Raw genomic sequence first — 26,640 nt, forward strand, 5'->3', positions numbered from 1 at the left:
AGAGGAGGGAGGGGAGCCGGTACAGAGGAGGGGGGGGAGCCGGTACAGAGGAGGGGGGGAGGGGAGCCGGTACAGAGGAGGGGGGGAGGGGAGCCGGTACAGAGGAGGGGGGGAGGGGAGCCGGTACAGAGCAGGGAGGGGAGCCGGTACAGAGGAGGGAGGGGAGCCGGTACAGAGGAGGGGGGGAGCCGGTACAGAGGAGGGGGGGGAGCCGGTACAGAGGAGGGAGGGGAGCCGGTACAGAGGAGGGGGGGGAGCCGGTACAGAGGAGGGAGGGGAGCCGGTACAGAGGAGGGAGGGGAGCCGGTACAGAGGAGGGAGGGGAGCCGGTACAGAGGAGGGGGGGAGCCGGTACAGAGGAGGGGGGGAGCCGGTACAGAGGAGGGGGGGAGCCGGTACAGAGGAGGGGGGGAGCCGGTACAGAGGAGGGGGGGAGGGGAGCCGGTACAGAGGAGGGGGGGGGGGAGCCGGTACAGAGGAGGGGGGGAGCCGGTACAGAGGAGGAGGGGAGCCGGTACAGAGGAGGGGGGGGAGCCGGTACAGAGGAGGGGGGGGAGCCGGTACAGAGGAGGGAGGGGAGCCGGTACAGAGGAGGGAGGGGAGCCGGTACAGAGGAGGGAGGGGAGCCGGTACAGAGGAGGGAGGGGAGCCGGTACAGAGGAGGGAGGGGAGCCGGTACAGAGGAGGGAGGGGAGCCGGTACAGAGGAGGAGGGGAGCCGGTACAGAGGAGGAGGGGAGCCGGTACAGAGGAGGGGGGGGAGCCGGTACAGAGGAGGGGGGGAGCCGGTACAGAGGAGGGGGGGGAGCCGGTACAGAGGAGGGAGGGGAGCCGGTACAGAGGAGGGGGGGGAGCCGGTACAGAGGAGGAGGGGAGCCGGTACAGAGGAGGGAGGGGAGCCGGTACAGAGGAGGGGGGGAGCCGGTACAGAGGAGGGAGGGGAGCCGGTACAGAGGAGGGAGGGGAGCCGGTACAGAGGAGGGAGGGGAGCCGGTACAGAGGAGGAGGGAGCCGGTACAGAGGAGGAGGGAGCCGGTACAGAGGAGGGAGGGGAGCCGGTACAGAGGAGGGAGGAGCCGAGGAGGGGAAGTCAGTGAGTGACAGTGGGAGATGGGGCCTGTCTGTGTGTTGAAGACATGACAGAGAGAGCCTTGCTGACACTGAGGACAACTGGAGGACTGAGTTTATGTTTTAGGTAAAAAGCTCAGTGACAGGAAATAACTTAGATTAACAACTCAGCCAGCCTTGAAGAAATGTGATTCGGAAGAGAACCTAACACAAAACCTCTATGGTATTTGGAGTATTTCAGGATTGCTCTTCCTGCAGAATGATTTCACCAGTGTGGGGGTTAGCCTACCTATACTGGCTTTATTGGTTGACTGAGGAATTCCTACACTTAAGGTCAGAAAAGGCTGTCTGGATGAATCACAGAACCGTCTGAGGAAGCATGGAATGCAGACAGGTTTGCCCTCTACTTCTCTCAGCACAGTAGACCCACCATCTCCCCCTACTGGTGACCTTCACAGAACCCCTCACTGAGCCTCTGGGTTTGTCCCCTAGGGTGCCATGGGCCCTGGTGAAAAGTAGTGCACTACTGTATATAGGACATAGGGTGCAGTTTGGGACAGTCAGAAAGCCTTCCTCTTTTTCCATCTATAGCAGTAGCATCATGTGACCGTGGCCACGGCTCCATCTAAACCAGACAGAGCTCATGACTGCTTCTATTTTACCAGGCCGGAGAGGAGAGTAAACAACCCAATCTGAGGAGAGAGAAAATAGAAAATGAAAGGTCCTCAGTTAATAAGAGATGAGATAAAGAGATGTGGGGTGGCGGAGGCGGGGGAACCTAGGGCGATTATACAGAGGAGAGGCAGTAAGCACAGGACTAGCCTGGTCCCAGATCTGTTTGTGTAGTCAGCACCAACAGATCTGGGAACAGGTTAGCACAGGAAGGCCATGCCTCGTCACACAGCCACTGATGATGAGGAGTAACAGCACTCAAATGTCCTCTCTGCACTCAGGAAGGCCTTCCTCATTCTCAGTGCTTGGTAATAGTAATACAATATGTTTACCAAATCAGCACACGGGCTAGACCAGCACATTAGGGGACCTATTGTAAACATCTCAATTACAACAAATAAAATGTGTGCTGTATGTGAATACAGGCCTGGATTCTGTAGTGGAGTGAAGCGCTCGTTCCCTGGCAACCAGACTAGCAACAGTAAAAGTCAGATAACAGATCTACATCATTATTATCAGTAATTAATCACATTCAGAGTTTTGACAGTTGAACCCTTGTAAAAACCTGACCATATCATAGCTAGACGCTCCTCCCAGTGTCAGAGTCCTAGTTCAACAGCTATGGCAGACATCTGAATGGTGGAAGTCATTGCCAAACTGCGGAGGCGAATGTTTCCCCAATCTCAACATGGTAAACGATATGCTGCTTACTGGGGTTGGCTGGGTGACTATAGGGAATGGAGAATACCTGGCGGTGGTGTTAAACTCTCTGCCCCCAGGGGGAGGTGGATGAGGACGTGGAGTCCTCCTCCCTAGTGATCAAACATGAGCTTTATGATCGACTGAGACCATAAAGAACAAACCACACAGACAGACAGGCCTAGTGTATGTGAGACTGACTGCAACCCAGAGGAATGAGAGACACAGAGAGAGATAGAACAAGAAAGAACTAGAGAGGGTGGAAAAGAGGAGAGGAAGAGAGGAACGGCAGGTAGAAGAAGACAGAATAACAGTAATTGGCAGTGACATCCAGAAGGGAAGAGGATGGAGGGGGGAGGGGCTGGACCAAGGCGTTTTAAGATGGAGGACACTTACGCTGGTGACTCGGCGGTAGATCTGTGCAGCGTTCTGGCACTCGGAGTAGGGGTACTCTGAGGTGGCCATCTCCAGCATGCACATCCCAAAGGCATACACATCCACTGACTCGTCATACTTCTCCTCATACATCTCAGGGGCCATGAACTCTGGGGTACCTTGAAACGGATCAAAACGGAACGGGTTCAGAACTCTCTGTGCCTCACACTGCTGTGTCTCCTCCGGCCCAACTCACCCAGGAGGGCCAGAGGGGAGAGGAGGAAAGAACGAAGCCACGGGACAGGCCGCCGACGTACCCCCTGCGAGGAGAGAGAGAAGAGAGAGCGGAGAGGGGGAATGGTGGGAGCAAAATAAAGAAAGAAAATAAATAAAAAAGAGAAGGGGGAAGCTGGCTTCAGTTTAGTCGGAATTGAAACAAGCACAAGTTTTTCTCTGTAAGGCCTTTTATTGGGGCTGAGAGAGAGAAGGGGGACAGGTGCACAGAACATGCTGATTGGCCCTTGTGCTGATACTTTATAATCAAGCAATTGGGAGCAGTCTGGTCAGAGAAGACTCAAACAGGAGAGGGGTTGAGAGGACGACAGGTTGTTAGCCAGACAGACAGGTAAATGTAAGGTCAATCCCCTCCCCATTCAGACTGATTGGATAGCTTTGTAACAGGTGAGTCTGAAATAGCCAATCGAGGGCCTTTATTACTACATTTGTCCTACTGGTGCGGTTATCAACGTAGCTATGGAACTAACTTGTATCAAAACCTCACATTCCACAGAGAAACAGGACACGTCTTAGTGTCACGTACCTGTTAGTTGACCTGTTGGAAGCTAAGGTTAGAGTAGGTTGGTTAGGACTGAGATAAGCCTATCCCATAGCTAGTGACTGAACTAAACAGCTCTGTTCCGTGCACCTTGTGACACTGGTATGAAGCAAAGGTCTTACACAGAAGAACTAGTATTTAGAATTTGGGAAATGTTTATTCAATGTTTATTTTCACTTACCAGAACCACTTACTGTGACTGCAGTACATATGATATTATTATCCAGTACTGCAGAATGAGGGAGAGCCTACATGTTTTAAATACTCAAGAGCATAGATAGACAAAAAAGAAAACAGGTTGATTAAGGGGAAAAAGCTAGATGAGCAGATAGAGATGGCCGTATCAGGTGATCTTAACACGCTGAGGGGGAGAACACAAAACCCAGGAGGAAAACGTTTTAGAGAGAGAGATATTACAAATGGCCCCCTATTCCCTACACAGAGCCCTATGGGAGCCCTATGGGCCCTGTTCAAAAGTAGTGCACTATATAGTGAACAGGGGGCCATTTCAGGCACATTCATCATCATTGACAGCATGTGTATCTTAGACTTTAAATCAGTCTTAAAGTAAACAAACCACAGGTCTCCACCCAAACCCAAAGAGAAAATATGTTTTTTACCCACAAAAGAGGAAAACTCCACATTTATTGTCAACATTTGTGTGATTTCACGATGTGGCTAAAGACCTGCTGTCATTAGGGCAATTTACAAGCTCCAACACACCACAGTTTATGGAAAGTTAGAGTGCTTTCACCTGCTTAATATGCATTTCAAATGAGCTTTTTCTGGTGTAACTGATAGTTTTCAGATGGGGAAGAGAGACCAAAAGGTGTTTTCCCCTTGTTAAAACAGGGAACTGGCTGGCGCCGGGGTGGCTCCCCAGTTTCACCCCGAGACCAGTCAAACACAACCAGCCCTGGAGGAAACTGGAGGCCCACGGAGTACTGCGGTCAGGGAGAGCCAGGCGCTGAAAACCTGTGGTCGGCTCACGACAAACAGTGGTTGGAATCTTAAAACATTTAAAAAACAAGTCAGGAGTGAATTTAAAATATATTTGACTTTTATCCAGTCCTTCCAACCCCGCCCTATCCCATCCACCCGAAACCCTCACATTCCATTCCAGAAGGTGTCAATTTAAAACCGAATATATATTGTTAATATATTTTAAATTCAACCAACTGTGGGGAGGTCGGAAGGGATCTGGCTTTGACACGGGTATTGGAGTGGAAGGTGAAAGGTCAAAAGGTCAGTAAATCAGCCTATGGGGTCATACCTATGACACTCTTGGCGAAGGAGGCCCGTTTGAGCGTAGCCAATCCCAGGTCTCCTATCTTGACGGAGCCAGTGGGGCCGGTGATGAAGATGTTGTCACACTTCAGGTCCCTGTGAATGATGGGAGGGGCCCGGGTGTGGAGGAAGTGGAGCCCCTTCAGGATCTGACGACACCAGCTACGCAGAACCTTGATCTTCATCACCTTGAACCGCTTCAGATACCTAGAACACAATAACAACAAACCGTGATGAGACGGTGGGACGTTTCTAACCAGTGTTGTTTTGATATAGCTGATGAACCATTATCTTCAGCACCTTGAACCTCTTCAGATACTGTACCTACAACACATTTTAAATATTCATTTAGCCAGTAAAAGTTGTCATTATAAAGCGTTGAGAACAAATGAGCTTTTACAATAACAAAACAAGCAGTGGTGAGATGAGGTGTAACACATTTCTATCAAGAGTTGTTTAGATATAGGTGATTAATGATTATCAAAGTAACCCATCACTGATGATGAGTGATCACTGGTTTCATGTACAGCAACAGTCAAAAGTTTGGACACACTTACTCATTCAAGGGTTTTTCTTTATTTTTACTAATTTCTACATTGTAGAATAAGAAAGATATCAAAACTATGAAATAAAATATATGGAATCATGTAGTAACCAAAAAAGTATTACACAAATCAAAAAACATTTTATATTTGAGATTCTTCAAGGTAGCCAGCCTTCGCATTCTCTCAACCACAAAGACACAGCGGTTGGAACCAAAAATCTCAAATTCGGACTCAAACCAAAGGACTTTAGTAGTGATTTCTTTGCAGCAATTCGACCATGAAGGCCTGATTTACGCAGTCTCCTGCTTCCTGTGAAGCAATTATTTGGGCTGCAATTTCTGAGGTTGGTAACTCTAATGAACTTATCCTCTGCAGCCGAGGTAACTCTGGGTCTTCCTGTGGCGGTCCTCATGAGAGACAGTTTCATCATAGCGCTTGATGGTTTTTACGACTGCACTTGAAGAAACTTTCAAAGTTCTTGAGATTTTCCAGATTGACTGACCTTCCAGGACATTTCTGGGGGTAATGGCCCTAGCCCTCACCCTCCGATCCAACAGGTCCCAGACGTGCTCAATGGGATTGAGATCCGGGCTCTTCGCTGGCCATGGCAGAACACTGACATTCCTGTCTTGCAGGAAATGACAAACAGAACGAGCAGTATGGCTGGTGGCATTGTCATGCTGGAGGGTCATGTCAGGATGAGCCTGCAGGAAGGGTACCACATGAGGGAGGAGGTCTTCCTTGTAACGCACAGCGTTGAGATTGCCTGCAATGATAACAAGCTCAGTCCGATGATGCTCTGACACACCGCCCCAGACCATGACGGACCCTCCACCTCCAAATCGATCCCGCTCCAGAGTACAGGCCTCGGTGTAACGCTCATTCCTTCGACGATAAACTCCAATCCGACTATCACCCCTGGTGAGACAAAACCGCGACTCATCAGTGAAGAGCACTTTTTACCAGTCATCTCTGGTCCAGCGAAGGTGGGTTTGTGCCCGTTGATGCCTGGTGAGGACCTGCCTTACAACAGGCCTACAAGCCCTCAATCCAGCCTCTCTCAGCCTACTGAGGACAGTCTGAGCACTGATGGAGGGATTGTGCGTTCCCGGTGTAACTCAGGCAGTTGTTGTTGCCATCCTGTACCTGTCCCGCAGGTGTGATGTTCGGATGTACCGATCCTGTGCAGGTGTTGTTACACGTGGTCTGCCACTGTGAGGACGATTAGCTGTCCGTCCTGTCTCCCTGTAGCGCTGTCTTAGGCATCTGACAGTACGGACATTGCAATTTATTGCCCTGGCCACATCTGCAGTCTTCATGCCTCCTTGCAGCATGTCTAAGGCATGTTCACACATGAGCAGGGACCCTGGGCATCTTTCTTTTGGTGTGTTTCCCAGAGTCAGTAGAAAGGCCTCTTTAGTGTCCTAAGTTTTAATAACTGTGACCTTAATTGCCTACCGTCTGTAAGCTGTTAGTGTCTTAGCGACCGTTCCACAGGTGCATGTTCATTAATTGTTTATGGTTCATTGAACAAGCATGGGAAACAGTGTTTAAACCCTTTACAATGAAGATCTGTGAAGTTATTTGGATTTTTACAAATTATCTTTGAAAGAGAGGGTATTGAAAAATTGGCGTTTTTTGTTGTTGCTGAGATATAGATAGATAGATATATATATAAATAACACATACATAATATAACATACATATAACACATACATAATATAACATACATAATATTTTCCACATACTTTATACTATATCTGGTTTTAGTTGTTTAATTTTACACTGAAAACGTCCATCCAGAAATGTATTTCTAAAAACCCTGTTTGGACTTAGCAGGCCCGAACAAACACTTAGGCGGCCCGCCCAAGGATTTAAATGGCAGACAAATCCCTGGTGTGTATAAGTGCACCTGTGTTTAGACTACATGTGTGTATCTGGATCAGTACCCTGAGTGTTACAGTGCCTGACCTCGGTGTCTTGTCTTTCGGCACTGGGCTCAGGCTCCCATGTTGAACCCCCCCCATGGCTGTGTGGGTGTTGATGATAACCACGTGGACCAGACCACCAGACCAGGCTGGCACCAGATCAACCAGCCTGCCACCCTACCCAGCCATGTGCCAGGCTCTCTGGCACTGGTCCTCCTGAGAGTATGGCACAGCTCTTGGTACAGTAGTGTGACTAACAGCCAGGCAGGCCCAGACAGGGGACTTAGTTGTTTGTGTCTCCCTGGTCTTGGCCCAGGCCTGTACGGCTGCTAGGAGAGAGGGCTGTATTAAAGATGCTGCCAACGAAACCAAGTCCTGGGGCAATATACTGTACCACATGGAGACGAACATCCACACAATCCTCACATGGGACTTTTCCTTCCATCAGTTCATCTTTTTCTTCCATCAGCTTTAAAGATTGTTTCTGTTTTTCCACACATTTAATTCATACCCATATACAAGTCTTACTTCCATAACAGAGACAGTCTTACAGGAAGTGGATAATCTAGGCCATGACAATATTACAAGCAGTGGATAATGTAGGCCATGAGTGTTACAGGAAGTGGATAATCTAGGCCGTGACAGTGTTACAGGAAGTGGATAATCTAGGCCGTGACAGTGTTACAGGAAGTGGATAATCTAGGCCGTGACAGTGTTACAGGAAGTGGATAATCTAGGCCGTGACGGTGTTACAGTAAGTGGATAATCTAGGCCGTGACAGTGTTACAGGAAGTGGATAATCTAGGCCGTGACGGTGTTACAGGAAGTGGATAATCTAGGCCATGACAGTGTTACAGGAAGTGGATAATCTAGGCCGTGACAGTGTTACAGGAAGTGGATAATCTAGGCCGTGACAGTGTTACAGGAAGTGGATAATCTAGGCCGTGACGGTGTTACAGGAAGTGGATAATCTAGGCCGTGACAGTGTTACAGGAAGTGGATAATCTAGGCCGTGACGGTGTTACAGGAAGTGGATAATCTAGGCCGTGACAGTGTTACAGGAAGTGGATAATCTAGGCCGTGACAGTGTTACAGGAAGTGGATAATCTAGGCCGTGACGGTGTTACAGGAAGTGGATAATCTAGGCCGTGACAGTGTTACCGTCCCCGTAGTGAAGGTACAGTAGTTTGGGACACAGCACACTGACTCTTCCACAGGAGGGAGCTGCTGGTCTGGTCCAGAGTCCTGAGCTGCACTGTCTGTCCTGTTGTGGGCCCAGACAGACTAGCACCACATGGTCAGTACAGGTACCACACCACAGCAGATTGGACAGGCAGCCACACTGACACCCTCTCTTTGTCTTTGAATGCCTGTCTGTCGCTCTCTCTTGTTCTCTCTCCCTCTTTACTGTCTGTCTCACTCTCTCCCCTCCCCCTCACTTTGTCTGTCTCTCTCACTCTACCTCAGTCTCCCCCCCTCCCCCTCACTTTGTCTGTCTGTCTGTCTGTCTCGCTCTACCTCAGTCTCCCTCCCCCTCTCTATCAAGAATGTGAGGAATCTGCAGCAGAAGCAGCTGGCAGGTGGGCAGCTCTCCCAGCTCTACCACAATGCATCAGTCCCATGGAAGGTGGGGTGGTGGGCGGCACGCAGTCCATTGCCCATTTCTACTGTAGCTGTCTGCTCTACATTCAGGTGTTATTGTTACCACAAATAACACTGGGCCAGACCCAACCCTGACTGGCCTGCTGCCCCCCTGTCCTGTCCGCTTCTGTTCTCTCTACATTGTCAGGGGTTTTGTCATGTGTGTCTGTGTCTGTCTCTAGTGTGCCAGAGTGAGTGTAGACTAGCTAGCAGCAGGGAGGTAGGGAGATGGACATGCGTCCTGGGCATGGTGAGACAACACAACAGCATCCTGTTAAGAGGTACCACTCTGATCTCAGGGCTCACACACAGCTGTGAAGTGCTTATTATGGAACACTCAGAAAGCCCTATTTGACTAGCAGATGTGCCTACGCATAATATGAAGGTTATGGAACAAGGAAAAGGTTTAGTAGAAGGACAAATAACACTAAGACATTTCCTTTGACATTTCCATATCTCCGTTGGTGGCAGAGAACAACAGTAGGGAGGATGAGACGGCAGAGGTTGACGACTGGAGAGGTAGACGTTCACCAAAATGTTTAGTGTGTGTGTGTATAAAAGCGTACGAGCTTGTCAGTACTACTCACGTTTTGAGGGTGCCTGATGTCATAAGCTCTGTGACCAGCACGATGCACTTGGAGTTCTTTCCTTTGGAGGGAGACTCCCAGGAGTCGTAGAAGCGTACAATGTTATGGTGCTGCAGACCCTTCAACATCTCAGCCTCCTCCTTGAACCTCTGACGCTCCGTCTTAGACAGCTTACGATCCTGTAGGAGAGAGCAGAAGAAACATTCCAGTTACAGTTGTCTTGACACATAATGCTTTACAATAACCCAGCCTAAAGTATACGACAGGACCCAATCAATCAATAAACCAATCGCTCAATCAATCAAGTGTTCATAAAGTCCTTTTTACATCAGCAGTTGTCACAAAGACAGTGTTTCACAGTAACCCTGCCTAGTCAAGCCATGAAGCACACAGGAAGAACTGAGAAAACAAAAACAGACTAGCTAGCGAACCCACATACTTCTCAGTTGTCCTATTTTAACAGCCTGGGTCCCTCTAACTTAATGGGAATACCAGTTCAGTGCTGGCCTGCACCATAAACCATATATACATCGGACATTGCGGTCAGGGAAACACTAACAAACATTGTTGTACATTTAAAAAGGGTGAGTTTGAGGGGTTTGACTTGTTTCATGGAGATTCCATGTTTGTGGTTTAGAAATATTTTAGTGGCTGAGAGGGTTGGTGCTGTTAAAGGGATACTTGGGGATTTCGGCAATGAGGCCCTTTAACAACTTCCCCAGAATCAGATGAACTAGTTGATACCATTTTATGTCTGTGTCCAGTATGAAGGAAGTTAGTAGTTTCGCGAGCCAATGCTAACAAGTGTTAGTACAATGACAAAGTCTATGGGTATCTGCTAGCCCGCGAGTTAGCAATTGCGCTAACGCTAGTTAGCAATTTCCTTCAAACCGCACGCAGACACATAAAAATGGTATCCACGAGTTCATCTGACTCTGGGGGACACCCCAAAGTATCCCTTTTAAGGTCAGAGTTCATCATTGCATAGTAAAACCACAAGTCTCCCTATAAATGGTCTGTAAATGAGCTTTGTGTTAAATCACAGACTGGATTCACATAAAAGCAAGACAGAGGGGAGAAAGAAAAAGGTTAGGTTAGGGAGGTGGAGGGGGAAGGGGGATGGGTGTTAGAAGGCCAGTGGAGAATCCCCCCGTGTGGCCCTGCCCTATAGAGGTGAGTCACCCACAGTCACCTCCCACTGGCCAGATCGGCTTGGCACAACATTGCGTCATCTCTTTTCTTTTCCACATACACAGGCAGGCAGAGAGAGAGATAGAGAGATATAGGGTGGGAGGAGGCCCTATCGGTCCACAAACCTAGTCATTAATCATCCTCATTCCTTCCTGGTCAGACGGATTATATCAAAAGCAGACAGGGTTCAGCCTTCAGTTTCACAAAAAAGGTCAGAGACATTTATTTGTTTCATTATGACCTTATTTTCCAGCCCAGAAAAACCAAAAGTCTACTTCCGTTGAGGATATTATAGCTTTAATCCACTGATGGGGGTTAGGATGGGGTTGCTCTGAAATCTGCACCTGGGGCATTACATGAGGATGGATTAGAACAATGCCTGGTGAAAGCACTAAAGCAATTGTATTTCCGGGGATTTTAGTTTTGGCATTAGCAGTGATTTTGTCCTTTTAGCTGGCAGAGGCAGGCATTACTAGCCTGGGTCTCTAGAGAATCTGTCAGCATCACAGTCACCTCTACAGAAGAAGAAACTAAGTGTATCTGTGTCAGTATCTGTCTGTGTGCGTCTTTCACCTGTGTAGCCATAAAGCCCACGTCAGTTCCAGCCACATAAATCCATCTAACACCAGCAGGAGGACCCTCGATGTCACCAAAGCACAGATGCAAGTCATTAAGCCAAGCCATTATCAGGTTCTGTGTATGGAAACACAGCAGGGAAGGTGGGTCTGAGAACACACTCAGCCAGGATGAGGCCATTAGACATTAAGCAGCAGCTAACGAGGATCAGGGGTCCCAGGGCCATATGCACATTAACTTCGGAAAGATGGAGTTGGAAATATATTTTCCACCTGCATACTATCCATATTGTTAAAGGGACATTTCAAAACTGATCAGCTTCATATTCATCATCTCCAGCACCACCCCAACATCAATCTGAAAATGGCACGTTTCTTTGTTTTGTAGTAAAAAAGATGGAAGATGCAAATGCCTCATAATTGGTAAAAAAAAGAAAATCACACGATGATGTAATTAGAAACACTTATCTTCCCCTGTCTGTTTAACTACAAAACATAGAAACACAACATTTTCACTAGGGATGCACGATATATCGGTGAACATATCGGTATCGGCCGATGTCTAGTTTAACAGCGATGTGCAAAACTGATGTAAAGCTGACGTGCATACCTATATAATGTATGTACATGACGTAATGACGCCACGTAAAATGTTGCGCTACACGTGAAACACAGCATTCCTAACCTAGCCCACTGTCTGCTGTGGGGAGCAGTCAACAAGTCCAGCAGTCATTTGAAAGAGTAAGACAATTTCAGTGAGACATCTCAAAGGCAAAATACATTAAAGCCAAGATAAAGGAATTCATTGCCCTTGACAATCAACCGTTCTCTGTTGTGGGTGATGTTGGCTTTCGCCGACTGGTGGAGCACCGGTACACACTACCAAGTGTGCCAATTTCAGACGTTGCCCTACAGGAGTTACACAGTAAAGGCGTCACTGCTATTAGCTTCACGACATACTATGGAACAACGTTTGGGTCAAAGCTGGACAAGAACGATACAGTAGCACTGTCAAAGCTGGACAAGAAAGTCTGCAAACAAGCAAACACCGGCCACGAACGATGTGTTTACAATACCGCGTTGGTAATAAAGCATAATTTGTTTGACCGCAACTTCTGGGGTAGCTAGCTTTAGCTTGGTACCTAGCTAGCACCAATACAACCAGCCTGAAAACAATGACCAAAAGAAACTGCAGTCATTTTCATTATTCTTAGCAATGATTTAGGAATCCTTTAAGTATTAGCTAAGTTGCCACTTGTTGTTGTTCACCTATTGAAATTGAACTTCAGTTCATGAAAATAAATAGCGAGCCAGCTACTTAACCCTATTGCCCAAAGCTAACGTTATAAGCAGCCAGCTAGCTTCATCTGGCTAGTGAGGCTCGACCTGACCGGGTTGTGTTGTGAAGCTAGCCACAATAAGGATTAGGCACAAGAGTGGAATCTGCGGTTTTCCTTCAAAATAAGGATGTGATACAGCCTGGATTTGAACCAGGGACTGTAGTGACGCCTCTTGCACTGAGATGCAGTGCCTTAGACCGTTGTGTCCATGTGTGTGTGTTAACTATTTAACTGTAGTAGAATGCCTAAAAGGCTCTAAAATTGTAAATATCGGTTATCATTATCGTTTTTTTCCCTAGCAAGACATTTTTGGAAATCGGTATCGGCCGAAAATGTCATATCGGTGCATCACTCATTTTCACATATGTTGATGTTGGGGTGGTGCTGGAGATGGACATGGGGTGGTGCTGGCTTCTGTGCCATTATTGCTGAATTCCAAATAAAACATGGAACAAAAACATTACAAAAACCAGCAAGAAATGTACCATCCAGGCTTGTCATGTTCGTCTCTGCCACCTCTGTACTGTATGCCTCGTCTTCTTCCACCACGGTGGCTAACCACAAAAGACACATTTAGTGCACTGCTGCTTAGAATACAACACAGGTGTTTGTTTGTGCGTTGCAAACCACGACATGTGACCTGAATGTGGACTAGATTAAGCGCATGGGCAAAATAGCTCAGAATGCATTAACTCTTTAATGACATCACTAACACATGCAGAATGGTTAGCTATAGGAGTGCGTCATCGGCCGGGTCACTGGCCTCTCCCGTGTTAAATTCAACGAGAGAGAGAGAGACTTAGTGGTAGCAAACCAGTTCTTCCCTGCTCGCCAAGTCACAAGGTGTACTACTTCAGGTTTGACCAGTGACCACAAGGGCTAAGTTGAACAACATAAGACCACAGCACACAGAGCAGCAAGTCAGACAGGTTCCTTCCTTCAACAAGGAAAGGAAACATGGAGCCAAACGGTGGTGCTCTACATGATTCCAAGATAAATCCTACTTGCCTGGTCCCAGAACTGTTTTGTGCTGTCTTGCCAACTCATGTGGTCATTGGCTAATGGCTATAGGCCCTGCAGTCCAAACAGATCTGGAGCAGGATAAATCCTGTGGTTCTCTGTGGCACGTGGAGCTCAGCGTGGAAGCTCTTTCATCTGTGTAATACACACCAACAGCCAGGCAGGTCAGGCTTCAGCTGGACTGTTACACCTTCAGCTGCCCTCCACATCACCCCTGACCCTGCACTCAGCCAGATGCTCTCTCAGTCAAACAATCAGACGCTTATCCCCTGGACCCGGTTCATTTTCCACATTCAAAGTTTGTGTTGCAATCGCAAAACCCTGGCTCTCCTCCCACTCATCCTCACGTCTTGCTATCTGTACTTTGTCCTCCTCCTCTTTCCTTCCTCCTCCTCCACATAGAACGTTTGTGTTCCAAACCCCTGGCTATCCTCCTACTCCCTCCTCCTGGTCTGGGCATGGAGATAAACAAGCAGTTGGCCAGGCTCTCCATCCAGAAAACATGCCCTCTCCAGCTCAGAGGGAGCCAGATACAACAGAGGACCTGATCCCTGCCTCACCACTGGCTCAGACTAACAGCTAAACTCACCCCCTCGTACATACTGAATCAACCTCCAATGAAAACAAGCCCTCCAGTGTGTACGTATGTGTGTGTGTATGGAGAGGCGGATCAGCCAAATCCAAAATGCTTTGTATTTCTCTCTCTCCTTTCTCTGTGGAAAATGATCCAATGTTATTCCCAGTTCTTAGGGACATCTCCAAGCCAATCATCAGTCCTTAGGGATGTCACCAAGCCAAGCATCAGTCCTTAGGGATGTCACCAAGCCAAGCATCAGTGCAGTAATCTGGGCCCAGTTGTTTTCAGTTAGTGTGTGTGTGTGTGTGTGTGTGTGTGTGTGTGTGTGTGTGTGTGTGTGTGTGTGTGGAATGTGCATGCTCGTGTGTGTGTGGAATGTGCATGCTCGTGTGTGTGCCAGGATATGAGAACAGAGGGGTGTGTGGTATTACTGGCTAGAGCCAGAGCTGGGCATTGATAAATTCCTTTTCCATTTCCACATATCAAATATTAATACAGATGGGGAAATGGCTGGAAGGCTGGGATCAGAGTGCCTAGTCACCATTTCCAAGGATTTGTGGTGGTCAGAATTACTGGCAGGGCAGGCAGTGCGTGGTGCTGTATGGACCATATAAATATAATTAGTAGAATGGTCAAAGCCTAGAAATATAATTAGTAGAATGGTCAAAGCCTAGAAATATAATTAGTTGAATGGTCAACGCCTAGAAATAGAATTAGTAGAATGGTCAACGCCTAGAAATAGAATTAGTAGAATGGTCAGAGCCTCTCCAGACCACAGATATTTGACTGGAATAGGAATGTCTGTTGTACTAAGTCCATTTCTATGGCTATGTACAGTACGCCCACTCCCAGTCAAGGTTATGGTGGCCGCATAGGGAGAAAGCACTCTCAGAAGGCAATGGGTTAATGGGTTCAACCAAGAAACATTGTTCAATCAATTCAGAGCACTATATCCATTATATGACTGACAGTGAGATGACAGATTGAGGCGAAAACAGGACGGGTGAGGCCATCAAAGCTCACCCACCAGACCGGTCACATAGAGTCTTATCAAACGAAACAATACGGGACAATAGTAGAATAGACAAGAGCAAAGCAGTCACTGTTATACGAGTCACTCGGATGACAAATCCCTTGGTGACTTGTAGTTATGAACACAAAGATATGTAACAGTCAAATGAAAGCAGAGCTGCAGTGAGTGACTTAGTATTCTGGCAGCAGGTTTCCAACGCCACTGGAAAGATCAAAGACACACTGATAAGGAGACCATATCAGGCTCACGGAGCATGTGCGTGTGTGCGTGTCTTTTGAACCAGTATCTGAAAGAGCACTAGCACTCATCCCCATTCTCTAACAATAGCACAACACCTAAGGAAGGTGGCTAGCTAGCTTAGGCTACAGGCAGCTACTCAGCGTACAGTACACGATCTGTAACACCCATACCTGAGCACCACTTGGACCCTAAAGATGACCGAGTGCTGGTGTACATAAACCTGGAGCCACCCAGACCACTGTGAGATGACCCAGTCCTGGTGGACATAAACCTGGAGCCACCCAGACCACTGTGAGCTGACCCAGTCCTGGTGGACATAAACCTGGAGCCACCCAGATCACTGTGAGATGACCCAGTCCTGGTGTACATAAACCTGGAGCCACCCAGACCACTGTGAGATGACCCAGTCCTGGTGTACATAAACCTGGAGCCACCCAGACCACTGTGAGATGACCCACTCCTGGTGTACATAAACCTGGAGCCACCCAGATCACTGTGAGATGACCCAGTCCTGGTGGACATCGACCTAGGGCCACCCAGATCACTGTGAGATGACCCAATACTATTCTGCTTCAGATAAGTCTCAGAGGCTCTGACTAAACATGCACTAGAAGTGCACTAGAAAGGGAATATGACTAGGGTTGCAAAGGGTCGAAAACGTTCTGGTAAATTTCCAGAATTTTTCGCGAAATTTTCCATGGGAAATTAAGCCCGGGAAGTTAGGGAATTTTGCTTAAACGTATCAAAAAAATGTAGCTTATAACAGTGAACCTTTTTTGTGGGATACACATAAGGCAATTCTAGGTCTTGTGGCATATTTTGGTTAAACTATCCCCAATTCAATGGAACCACAGTGCATTCTTCCATCACATGTACAGCTGATTCTCAAGACACTAATGAGATGCTATTGAGCCCACACTACTACAGTGTCTGAGCCAAGGACTACATTCTTTCTGGTAAGTTTTGACTACAATACTGGGTGGGGTGAATATATTTTATATGACATACATAATTTTTTTGTTAACTAGTAAATAGTAGCCTACAGCAAAGTGTGTTTAAATCATTTCTAACTTAACAATTTCTGCTAGTTAGTTTTTGATACCATGTGGGTTTTATCTTTCTTGAGCCTGCTAACTGAGGAGTGTTAATTCACCTGTTTCCATACATGTTTCATTTTAAAACATTTATCTGACAAAGGAGTTCTTTAATCTAACTGCTTAACTATTTATCTGTACATGGAATTGTATTTGGTTGTTTTTTTACTCATTCTTTTCTCATCTATACAGGAAAATTCCACGGGCACTATCTCATGTGTGGAGTCATTTCACTGCAGCTAATGTAGATGGAAAATCTGTGTACATTTGCAAATACTGCGCCAAATCATATGTGAAGAATGCAACAAAGATGCAGAATCATCTGGCCAAGTGCATAAAGTTCCGTCAGCACTCACAACAAGCAACCTCTGACAAAAGTCCCTCTCATCATTTTCACCTCGAATAGAAGTAATCAGACACCTTATCGACAGCAACAGCTCATGGTCCTCCTGGAATCAGATGTTTTTTTGACTCAATGGAGGAACGCAGTCAGAGAAATGCTGATGAATGTCTTGCTCGAGCTGTGTATGCAACTGGTTCACCTCTGATGCTCACAGGCAATGTGTATTGGAAGAGATTTCTGAATGTTCTTCGCCCAGCATACACCCCTCCAACCAGACATGCTTTATCTACTCATTTGCTGGATGCAGAGTTCAACAGAGTTCAAGTGAAGGTCAAGCAAATCATAGAGAAAGCAGACTGTATTGCAGTCATCTCTGATAGGTGGTTAAATGTTCGTGGGCAAGGAATAATTAACTACATCATCTCCACCCCTCAACCAGTATTCTACAGGAGCACAGACACAAGGGACAACAGACACACCGGTCTCTACATTGCAGATGAGCTGATGGCAGTCATCAATGACCTTGGACCACAGAAGGTATTTGCACTGGTGACAGACAATGCTGCGAACATGAAGACTGCTTGGTCTAAAGTGGAGGAGTCCGACCCTCACATCACACCCATTGACTGTGCTGCTCATGCATTGAATCGGCTCTTCAAGGACATCATGGCACTGAAAACAATGGATACACTCTTCAAGAGAGCCAAGGAAATGGTTAGGTATGTGAAGGCTCATCAGCAATCTACCTCACCAAGCGAAGTGAGAAGAATAAGAGCACCACATTGAAGCTGCCCAGCAACACCCGTTGGGGTGGTGTTGTCATCATGTTTGACAGTCTCCTGGAGGGGAAGGAGTCTCTCCAAGAAATTGCCATATCACAGTCTGCCGATATGGACAGCCCCGTCAAGAGGATCCTCCTGGATGATGTATTTTGGGAAAGAGTGGTAAGCAGCCTGAAACTCCTGAAACCTATAGCAGTAGCCATTGCACGGATTGAGGGAGACAATGCCATCCTGTCTGATGTTCAGACTCTGCTTGCAGATGTAAGAGAAGAAATCCGTACTGCCCTGCCCACTTCACTGTTGCTCCAAGCAGAGGAAACTGCAGTTCTGAAATACATCAAAAAGCGTGAAGACTTCTGCCTGAAGCCCATACACGCTGCAGCGTACATGTTGGACCCCAAGTATGCTGGTAAGAGAATCCTGTCTGGTGCAGAGATCAACAAGGCCTATGGTGTCATCACTACCGTGTCTCGCCACCTTGGCCTGGATGAGGGCAAGGTTCTTGGCAGTCTGGCGGAGTACACTTCCAAGCAAGGGCTTTGGATGGAGATGCAATATGGCAGTTGTGCCAACATCTCATCAGCCACCTGATGGAAAGGACTTTGTGGATCTCAGGCTCTTTCCCCTGTTGCCTCCATCATCCTCCAAATCCCACCAACATCAGCCTCCTCAGAGCGCAACTGGTCCTTGTTTGGGAACACACACACCAAAGCACGCAACAGGCTGACCAATACAAGGGTTGAAAAATTGGTGGCCATCCGGGCAAATTTGAGGCTTTTGAGCCTGACAACGAGCCATCCTCAACAAGGTTGGAAAGTGACAGTGAAGATGAGGCCTCAGAGTCTGATGTTCAAGAGGTGGACATTGAGGAGGTCCAGGGAGAAGACATGGAAGCCTGAGAGGAAGACAACCAAAGCTTTAGTTTCTAGACTGTCATTTTACAGATGTATGTTGAAAACGTTTTTGGGAGATGCGATGAATCATTGGGGATCATTCAATATTCCCTTTCTTTTGTTGTTCAGTGAAATCATCCCATGTGAAGAGTCAACTCATTTAATTAAAGTTCAATTCATAACTAAATCGTTTTTTTTTATTTCTATTGGAAGGATTTAATCATTTGAATTATGTCTACTTATGATAAGGTAAAAGGTTTATGTTTCTGTCTCCATATGATATGGTAAATATATCCAATACAAAAAACATCTACATTTAAATGGTATTAATAATAATTTGCATATATTCCCTGTTAATTCCCATATATTCCCACGGAAAGTTCCCACCTCTGAATATTCCCCAAAATGTGCAACCCTAAATAGGACATAAAGATAATGCACTAGAAAGAGAATAGGACTGTTGTGAGTGGGCTGATTTATGTGGACTGAATCAACTGAGTTGTATCTTTGCCAGGGGAAGATTCGTACCGTTCCGAGACATGCCGAAGGGTGGGTTAAGTTAAGAGCGATTACTCTGGACTGGCAGTGCAATGCAGTCTGGTCTCAGTCTGAGTCCCAAATGGCACCCTATTACCTACATAGTGAGCCCGTAGGGCCCTGATCAAAATAAGCACACTACACTATGTAGGGAATAGGGTGCCATTTGGGCCTCAGTGTGGGAGAGCCTACTATCCAGGGTGTGAGGAGGAGAGTTCTCACGGATTAGAACAGACCTCACTCTAATCCAATGGAGTTTCTCCCAGCACACTAACAGATAGGTAGGGATGTGGGAACTGGCTGGCTGGTTGTGTGTGTGTGTATATCTCTCTACTGTAGTACTACAGACAGTAACAGGCTGTGTGTATCTCTCTCTACTGTAGTACTACAGACAGTAACAGGCTGTGTGTATATCCACACACACACAGCCCAGAGCTGCCAGACAGACAGACGGCTATCATTAAGAGATAAAGGAAGCCTGGCTGGCTTAAAGGACTGACAGACTGTGCCTTGGAGAAGTAGCCCAAAATACTAGAGAATACAACATTTCACCTACTTCTATTTCTGAGAAGAGGTCGAACCAACCATCTCTGTACTTCTGCTTTCAGTTTAAAATGAGCCAAGATGAACCCCCCAAGATGAGAGCCACAATATATGGACAGTCCGTCAAGCTAACATCCCACTCGTCAACGTCGACACAGTCCGTCAAGCTAACATCCCACTCGTCAACGTCGACACAGTCCGTCAAGCTAACATCCCACTCGTCAACGTCGACACAGTCCGTCAAGCTAACATCCCACTCGTCAACGTCGACACAGTCCGTCAAGCTAACATCCCACTCGTCAACGTCGACACAGTCCGTCAAGCTAACATCCCACTCGTCAACGTCGACACAGTCCGTCAAGCTAACATCCCACTCGTCAACGTCGACAGAGTCCGTCAAGCTAACATCCCACTCGTCAACGTCGACACAGTCCGTCAAGCTAACATCCCACTCGTCAAAGTCGACAGTCCGTCAAGCTAACATCCCACTCGTCAACGTCGACACAGTCCGTCAAGCGAACCTCCCACTCGTCAACGTCGACAGTCCGTCAAGCTAACATCCCTCTCGTCAACGTCGACAGTCCGTCAAGCTAACATCCCACTCGTCAACGTCGACACAGTCCGTCAAGCTAACATCCCACTCGTCAACGTCGACAGTCCGTCAAGCTAACATCCCACTCGTCAACGTCTGAAGGAAACCAAACTCCCCATATAGGGCAAATGATCTCTAGAGACATAGTGTATGAGAGGGGAGCGCAGCAGGAGAGGAGGTTAGTGTGTGTGTCTGGCTGCCTCTACACAGGGGAACTTCCCCAAACAGTCGACGCTACTTACAGAGGCCCAGCTGGAACTAATACAGCAGCAAATGCAGAACTGACTGTATCCATTTAGCAGTAGGCCTATATAGAGAGGGCCTTGTGAAGAGCACAGCCACAGTACAGAGAGAGTTAGTTTCTGCCTGCTAGGCCTCTGTGGTAATGCCTTCACATCTGTGCAGGGCTGTGCGGACACACACACACAGCCAGCTAAAGCTGCAGGGTAAAACCCCAGGCCTAGAGCTGGCAGGAGGCCATGGGTTTCCAGGAACAGACTATCCATCCAGTGTGTGTGACAATGCATTCTCTACAAACGTTCACACATTTTGAAAAGGTAAAATCCTGTCAATGAGCCCATATCTTCATCACAGGGAAGGGTTTATCCCGCCGGCACAGCAGAGGGTGCAGGCATTTGAATAGTGTGTGTGTGTTGAGAGACAGAGAGCCCACTAGGAATACCATTCACACCAGTGGCCCAACTAAGATTCATATTTCACAAAAATGCAAAAAGGGACACAAGTCTAAGTCTGATACATAGGGTTGTTTCTAAAAATACACAGAGAAACTCGCAAAAAGTGCAACACACACACACGTGAATCACTACATAAAATCTCCCACAGTTTGTGGACAGAGTGTTTCCTTTTCCACTCTCTGTTCCTGTTGAACCAAAACAAGAGGAACTGAACCTGTATTACTGTCTGTCAAAACCCCTCACCACTGTTAAATATGAATGTCACTCATGGTTGCCTTGACTACTTGATTTAGCCTAGAGTGTGAAGAAACAACCATGTTTGGAAGTTTTGAGTTTTATTAGTCTCACACACACACACACACATGAAATGGGGCCTCAATGGAAACAGCCATGCCTCGAAGAGTGGAGTGGAGAATACTGCAGACAAATTAAGCAATCCTCAGAGGAAGCAGGCAATGACAGAAAGTCATGTTCCAAATTGCAACCTATTCCCTACTTTAGACCAGAGCTCTATATAGTGCACTACTTTAGACCAGGGCCCTATTCCCTATTTAGTGCACTACTTTAGACCAGAGCACTTTTCCCTATATAGTGCACTACTTGGCTTGGTTAAAAAATAAGTTTGTTTAAAAATAATCAAGATTTTTGGTTTCGATATTTTTTTGTTAACATTAAATGCACTATGCATTATGTGGGTTGAATACATATATCTTGCATTACTCATCTCATATGTATTTACTGTTCTCTAAACTATCTACTGTAGCTCAGTCTGCGCCACTCTGACATTGCTCATCCATATATTTATATATTCCTAATTCCATTCCTTTACTTAGATTTGTGTGTATTACGTAGTTGTTGTGGAATTGTTAGATTACTTGTTAGATATTACTGCACTGTCAGAACTAGAAGCACAAGCATTTCAACACCTGCAAGAACATCTGCTAAATAAAATTGGATTTAATTAAATACGTTTTATTTGATGACTATTATTTAATTCCAAGTCACCACCTCTACAGAGCTCCAGTCTGACTAAACCACCTCTACAGAGCTCCAGTCTGACTAAACCACCTCTACAGAGCTCCAGTCTAACTAAACCAACTCTATAGAGCTCCAGTCTAACTAAACCACCTCTACAGAGCTCCAGTCTGACTAAACCACCTCTACAGAGCTCCAGTCTGACTAAACCACCTCTACAGAGCTCCAGTCTGACTAAACCACCTCTACAGAGCTCCAGTCTAACTAAACCATCTCTACAGAGCTCCAGTCTAACTAAACCATCTCTATAGAGCTCCAGTCTAACTAAACCATCTCTATAGAGCTCCAGTCTGACTAAACCACCTCTATAGAGCTCCAGTCTAACTAAACCATCTCTATAGAGCTCCAGTCTAACTAAACCACCTTTACAGAGCTCCAGTCTAACTAAACCATCTCTATAGAGCTCCAGTCTAACTAAACCATCTCTATAGAGTTCCAGTCTAACTAAACCATCTCTATAGAGCTCCAGTCTGACTAAACCATCTCTATAGAGCTCCAGTCTGACTAAACCACCTCTATAGAGCTCCAGTCTAACTAAACCATCTCTATAGAGTTCCAGTCTAACTAAACCATCTCTATAGAGCTCCAGTCTGACTAAACCACCTCTATAGAGCTCCAGTCTAACTAAACCATCTCTATAGAGCCGCTGTCTAACTAAATCACTATTAGTAGTTCAATGTAAATAAAGCAGGGTTTCCTGGGGACCCAAGAGGTGCACGTTTTGTTATTTGCCCTCACACTACACAGCTGGATGATTAGTTGATTATTTGACTCAGCGAGGGCAAAAAAAACCAAATACCAATACCTCAAAGAAACTGCCCTCTATGGATCCTCTCCTGATCGCTCATTCTTCTGTCTCTTACATAGCAGGCGTAAAAGAAACCAGAAAAGTAGCCATGCAATTAATTATGGTCATGATAGTTAATTATCCCATTTTCTGCGCTAAACTATGTAGAATATTAGCCTGTTGGAAACTACAACTCCCTACGCAGGTTGGGAAATGAACATGTTGGTCCTTGATCATTTATCTCTCTGGATAAGAGCGTCTGCTAAATGACTAAAATGACTAAAAAAAATAAAAATCTCTACACAAACTGCAGCGCAATGTGTGCATTGAGCTCACAGAAGAAAAAACCCCAAATGGAATTCAAATAATTGAACTGGTGGTAAATGAGTTGTTTAAAAACTAGATTTTGGTTAATCACTCAGCACTAGTCGAGTCAAAAGCAGTGCACGATATAGGAACACGGTGCCATTCCGACATCCTGAAAGTTGCCTGGGAACCTGTACTACCAGGACTGTTGATGGTTATATCACTCAGCCCACATTAACTGTACTGAGGAGAGGCAGGCTGGTTTATCAGCTTATCTGGCTCCACTGATGATGATGAATAAATGTGTGTGTGTGTTGTGTTTTCCCCCTGATGGACAGGAAGACAGGCTCAGGGTTGGTCATGTGACTAGCTGACTGAAAGCCACCACTCTATTTCCCAGCAGCACTTACTGTAGTAATGCAATGCGCCCCCCCCCCCCCCCCCCCGCGCCCCCCCCCCGACCAATTCCCCTGTACCATCAAAACAAGTATTAACCCTTCACCCTCCCTCTGGGTAGAAAGATATTGCATTTGTAGGCTCTCGCGTGTTTGTTTGAGTGTGGAGACATGAAATGGGGAGATTGAGACAACGCTGGTTTTCGTGACTGGTTGGGTTATGAGGCTAGACTCCCTCTCCATTGCATCTGCTGCAGACATCATAAGAGACTCGTCAACTTAAAAAAAAAAAACATTTTTTCCTCTGTTCCGTTTTCAGGGCAGTTCAAATAGACTAAAATCCGTTCTAGCAGCAGTGACAGTTCTATGTCTGTCTCGGCTATTTCTGGAACTAGGCAACAATGATGGAAACAGCAGGGCTGTGTTCCAAGTGGCCTAAAGTTCAGATCATTGGCTCAAATAACTCCTTATAGACCTAGTTTGTTACTTACCAAAGGAGGGCTGACGACCTTTTCAAATGACCGACTATGACAAAACTATCTTAGTCAGTTCAAACTTGGTCAACTGCCAAGTCATACGAGTTAGCCTACTTCCCCTTCAGTCTTTTTGTCAGTTAATGTGGACTTAAGTCCTAAAAAGTTGTGACATTGGGTCAGTGAAAGTTGGTGCCCAGCGGTCTACAGTTACAAGCCAAGTGAAAAGGTCCACTGTGTAGGGATATGTCCCAAATGGCTCCCTATATAGTGCACTACTATTTATTGACTCTAGCCCTATGCAGGGCTCCCTTGCAAAATAACTTGGTCTCAAAATGGGACTCCTTGTTAAAATAAAAGGTTAAATATGGGCCCAGGTCCAAAGTAGTGCACTACGTAGGGAATAGGGTGCAATTTGGAACACACAGTTTGTGTGTATAGTGCTGTCTTCAGATCTGGATCTCTCTGGTTGGTGCTCTCCTGCAGAGCTCACAAACCTCCAACCTCTCAGATCAGCCAGTCACGGTTGAGGATCTCGAGAGGGTTTGAAACGAGAAGAGAAAACAGAGGAAATGAAAGAAGGAGAATTTGCAAGCAGAACAAGCAGCAGCAGCAGCAGGACATCTGCTTTGAATAAGAGTCACTTTAGAAGAGCTAGTAAACGCAAAGCGGACATAGAACCGACTGTAACTTTCAAAAAGGGATTCTTATAACTCTATAAACAGACACTTCAACAGTGGCTTCCAATTAGGGAAGGAAACTTGGGGTCTCGTCTTTTTCCTTTTCTTTCTGCAGGGGCTCAAGGTTTTTGGTTTCCCGTCAATCAGCACTTCACAGATTGCCGTAACTAAGGTCATGTGGGTCCCAAACCCCAAACTACATGTGGTTGCAATTCAGTCATCCTGCCCCTAGGGGGGTGCCCAATGTGGTGCCTCTTGCCTACCAACCGGTTACGTAACGTATACTTCCTAAACGGCACCACATGGGGAAGGTTGTGCACTATGCAGGGATTAGTGCACCATGTGGAACACAGCCCATGTATTTCAGGAGTAGGACGGATCATCTCCACCTTGGTGTTGTTTTTAAAGCCTTTTCAGAGAAGCTGGCTGGGATTAGAGGCAACTCCCGAGTGGCACAGCGGTCTAAGACACTGCATCTCAGTGCTAGAGGAGTCACTACAGACCATGGTTTGATTCCAAGCTGTATCACAACCAGCCCTGATTGGGAGTCCCATTGGGCGGTGCACAATTGGCCCAGTGTCGTCCAGGTTTGGCCGGGGTAGGCCGTCATTGTAAATAAGAATTTGTTCTTAACTGACTTGCCTAGTTAAATATGGGTTAAATAAAATAAGCTGTGATTGATGAAGGGGGATGTCAGGGAACAGAGTGGCTCACTGTGCAGCTGCTCTGGCCCTGACATATCCCCGTCTCAAGTCACTCAGTGCTGATTGGAGAGATGGGTTCAGGGTAGAGCTGGGCGATATGGACAAAAATCCATACCGGGATAAATTGCCTGAATTGATGCAAAAACGCTAATTTGCACCACAGTTGTTTTTCATTAGCCTTTAAACTATTAGTTTGATTAACAACAATCACCCATATTAGCAAACGTATTTCACTTCGAACTACACATTCCTCTAGTATAGGCTACTTATCGTAATGAACACCATCAGCAAAACGCCTGTGATAAGTGGTCAGTGTTGATCATTTTCTGTGTATCGTCCCAGCTTTAAATCAGTTAATTAGGGTCTAGCAACAGCCTGAGTAGCAACAGCAGAATACAAATCCATACAAAATAAAATAATAAAAATATTGAGTAAGCTTGCAGCTGCTAAATCAGAGAGAAAATGTGATGAATTTATTCAGAGCCTCCATAACAGAGGAGTCACGACTGACTTGCCATTTTTCTGACAGACTGCACACACGCACGCACGCACACACACACGCACACACACTACTGTTAGACCTGGGATGTCTCTGGGAGGTGTTCTAAACCCTTTATAGTGCACTACATCTGACCAGGGAACCAGAAGGTTCTAGACAAAGTAGTTCCCAATATAGGGAATAGGGTGCCATTTGGGACTTATCCTCCCTCCCTCCTCCTCCTGGGTAGACCAGACCGCCACAGCCCGATTGAGGCCACGTAACGTCCGCCCAGAACTCTGGAGCTATCCACTAACCCTTAGCATAATTCAACAAAGCTCTTCAGCCCCGGATATCGTCCCAAATGGCACCCTATCTTCCCTATTTAGTGCACTACCTTTGCCCAGGGCCCAGAGAGCTCTAATCAAAAGAAGTGCATTTTATGGGGAATAGAGTTGCATTTGGGTCAGAGAACTGATATCACCAGTGTTTACAGTTTCAAAGTGCCTCCATCCTCAGAAGCTATTTGCATCAATTAGAGACAGAGGGTTTCCATCGCCTGCTCATCTCCATACAACAAAGTCAACAGAGTTGCCATGGTAATGAGCTTTAGCTCAGACTCAGTCCCAAATGGCTCACTATGTCCTATGTAGTGCACTATATAGGAACTAGGGTGCCATTTTGGACGCAG

The 26,640-nt window shown here is 46.5% G+C and overlaps 1 protein-coding gene across 12 annotated transcripts in view; it reads right to left on the minus strand.

The window, feature by feature from the left end:
* Window positions 1-26,640, minus strand: part of LOC106591178 (serine/threonine-protein kinase WNK1) — a 173,102-nt gene that overhangs the window by 78,131 nt on the left and 68,331 nt on the right. For all 12 annotated transcript variants that reach the window (XM_082977927.1, XM_082977935.1, XM_082977934.1 and 9 more), the window contains exons 3-5: window positions 9,637-9,815; window positions 4,922-5,142; window positions 2,835-2,992 (exon numbers count right to left, since the gene is read on the minus strand). In XM_082977927.1, the coding sequence (XP_082834053.1) occupies window positions 2,835-2,992; window positions 4,922-5,142; window positions 9,637-9,815 (558 nt within the window). The remainder of the gene's footprint in view (window positions 1-2,834; window positions 2,993-4,921; window positions 5,143-9,636; window positions 9,816-26,640) is intronic.

Source organism: Salmo salar, chromosome 07, assembly GCF_965601325.2.
Source record: "Salmo salar chromosome 07, fSalSal1, whole genome shotgun sequence".
In the NCBI taxonomy this organism is placed as follows: Eukaryota; Metazoa; Chordata; class Actinopteri; order Salmoniformes; family Salmonidae; genus Salmo; species Salmo salar.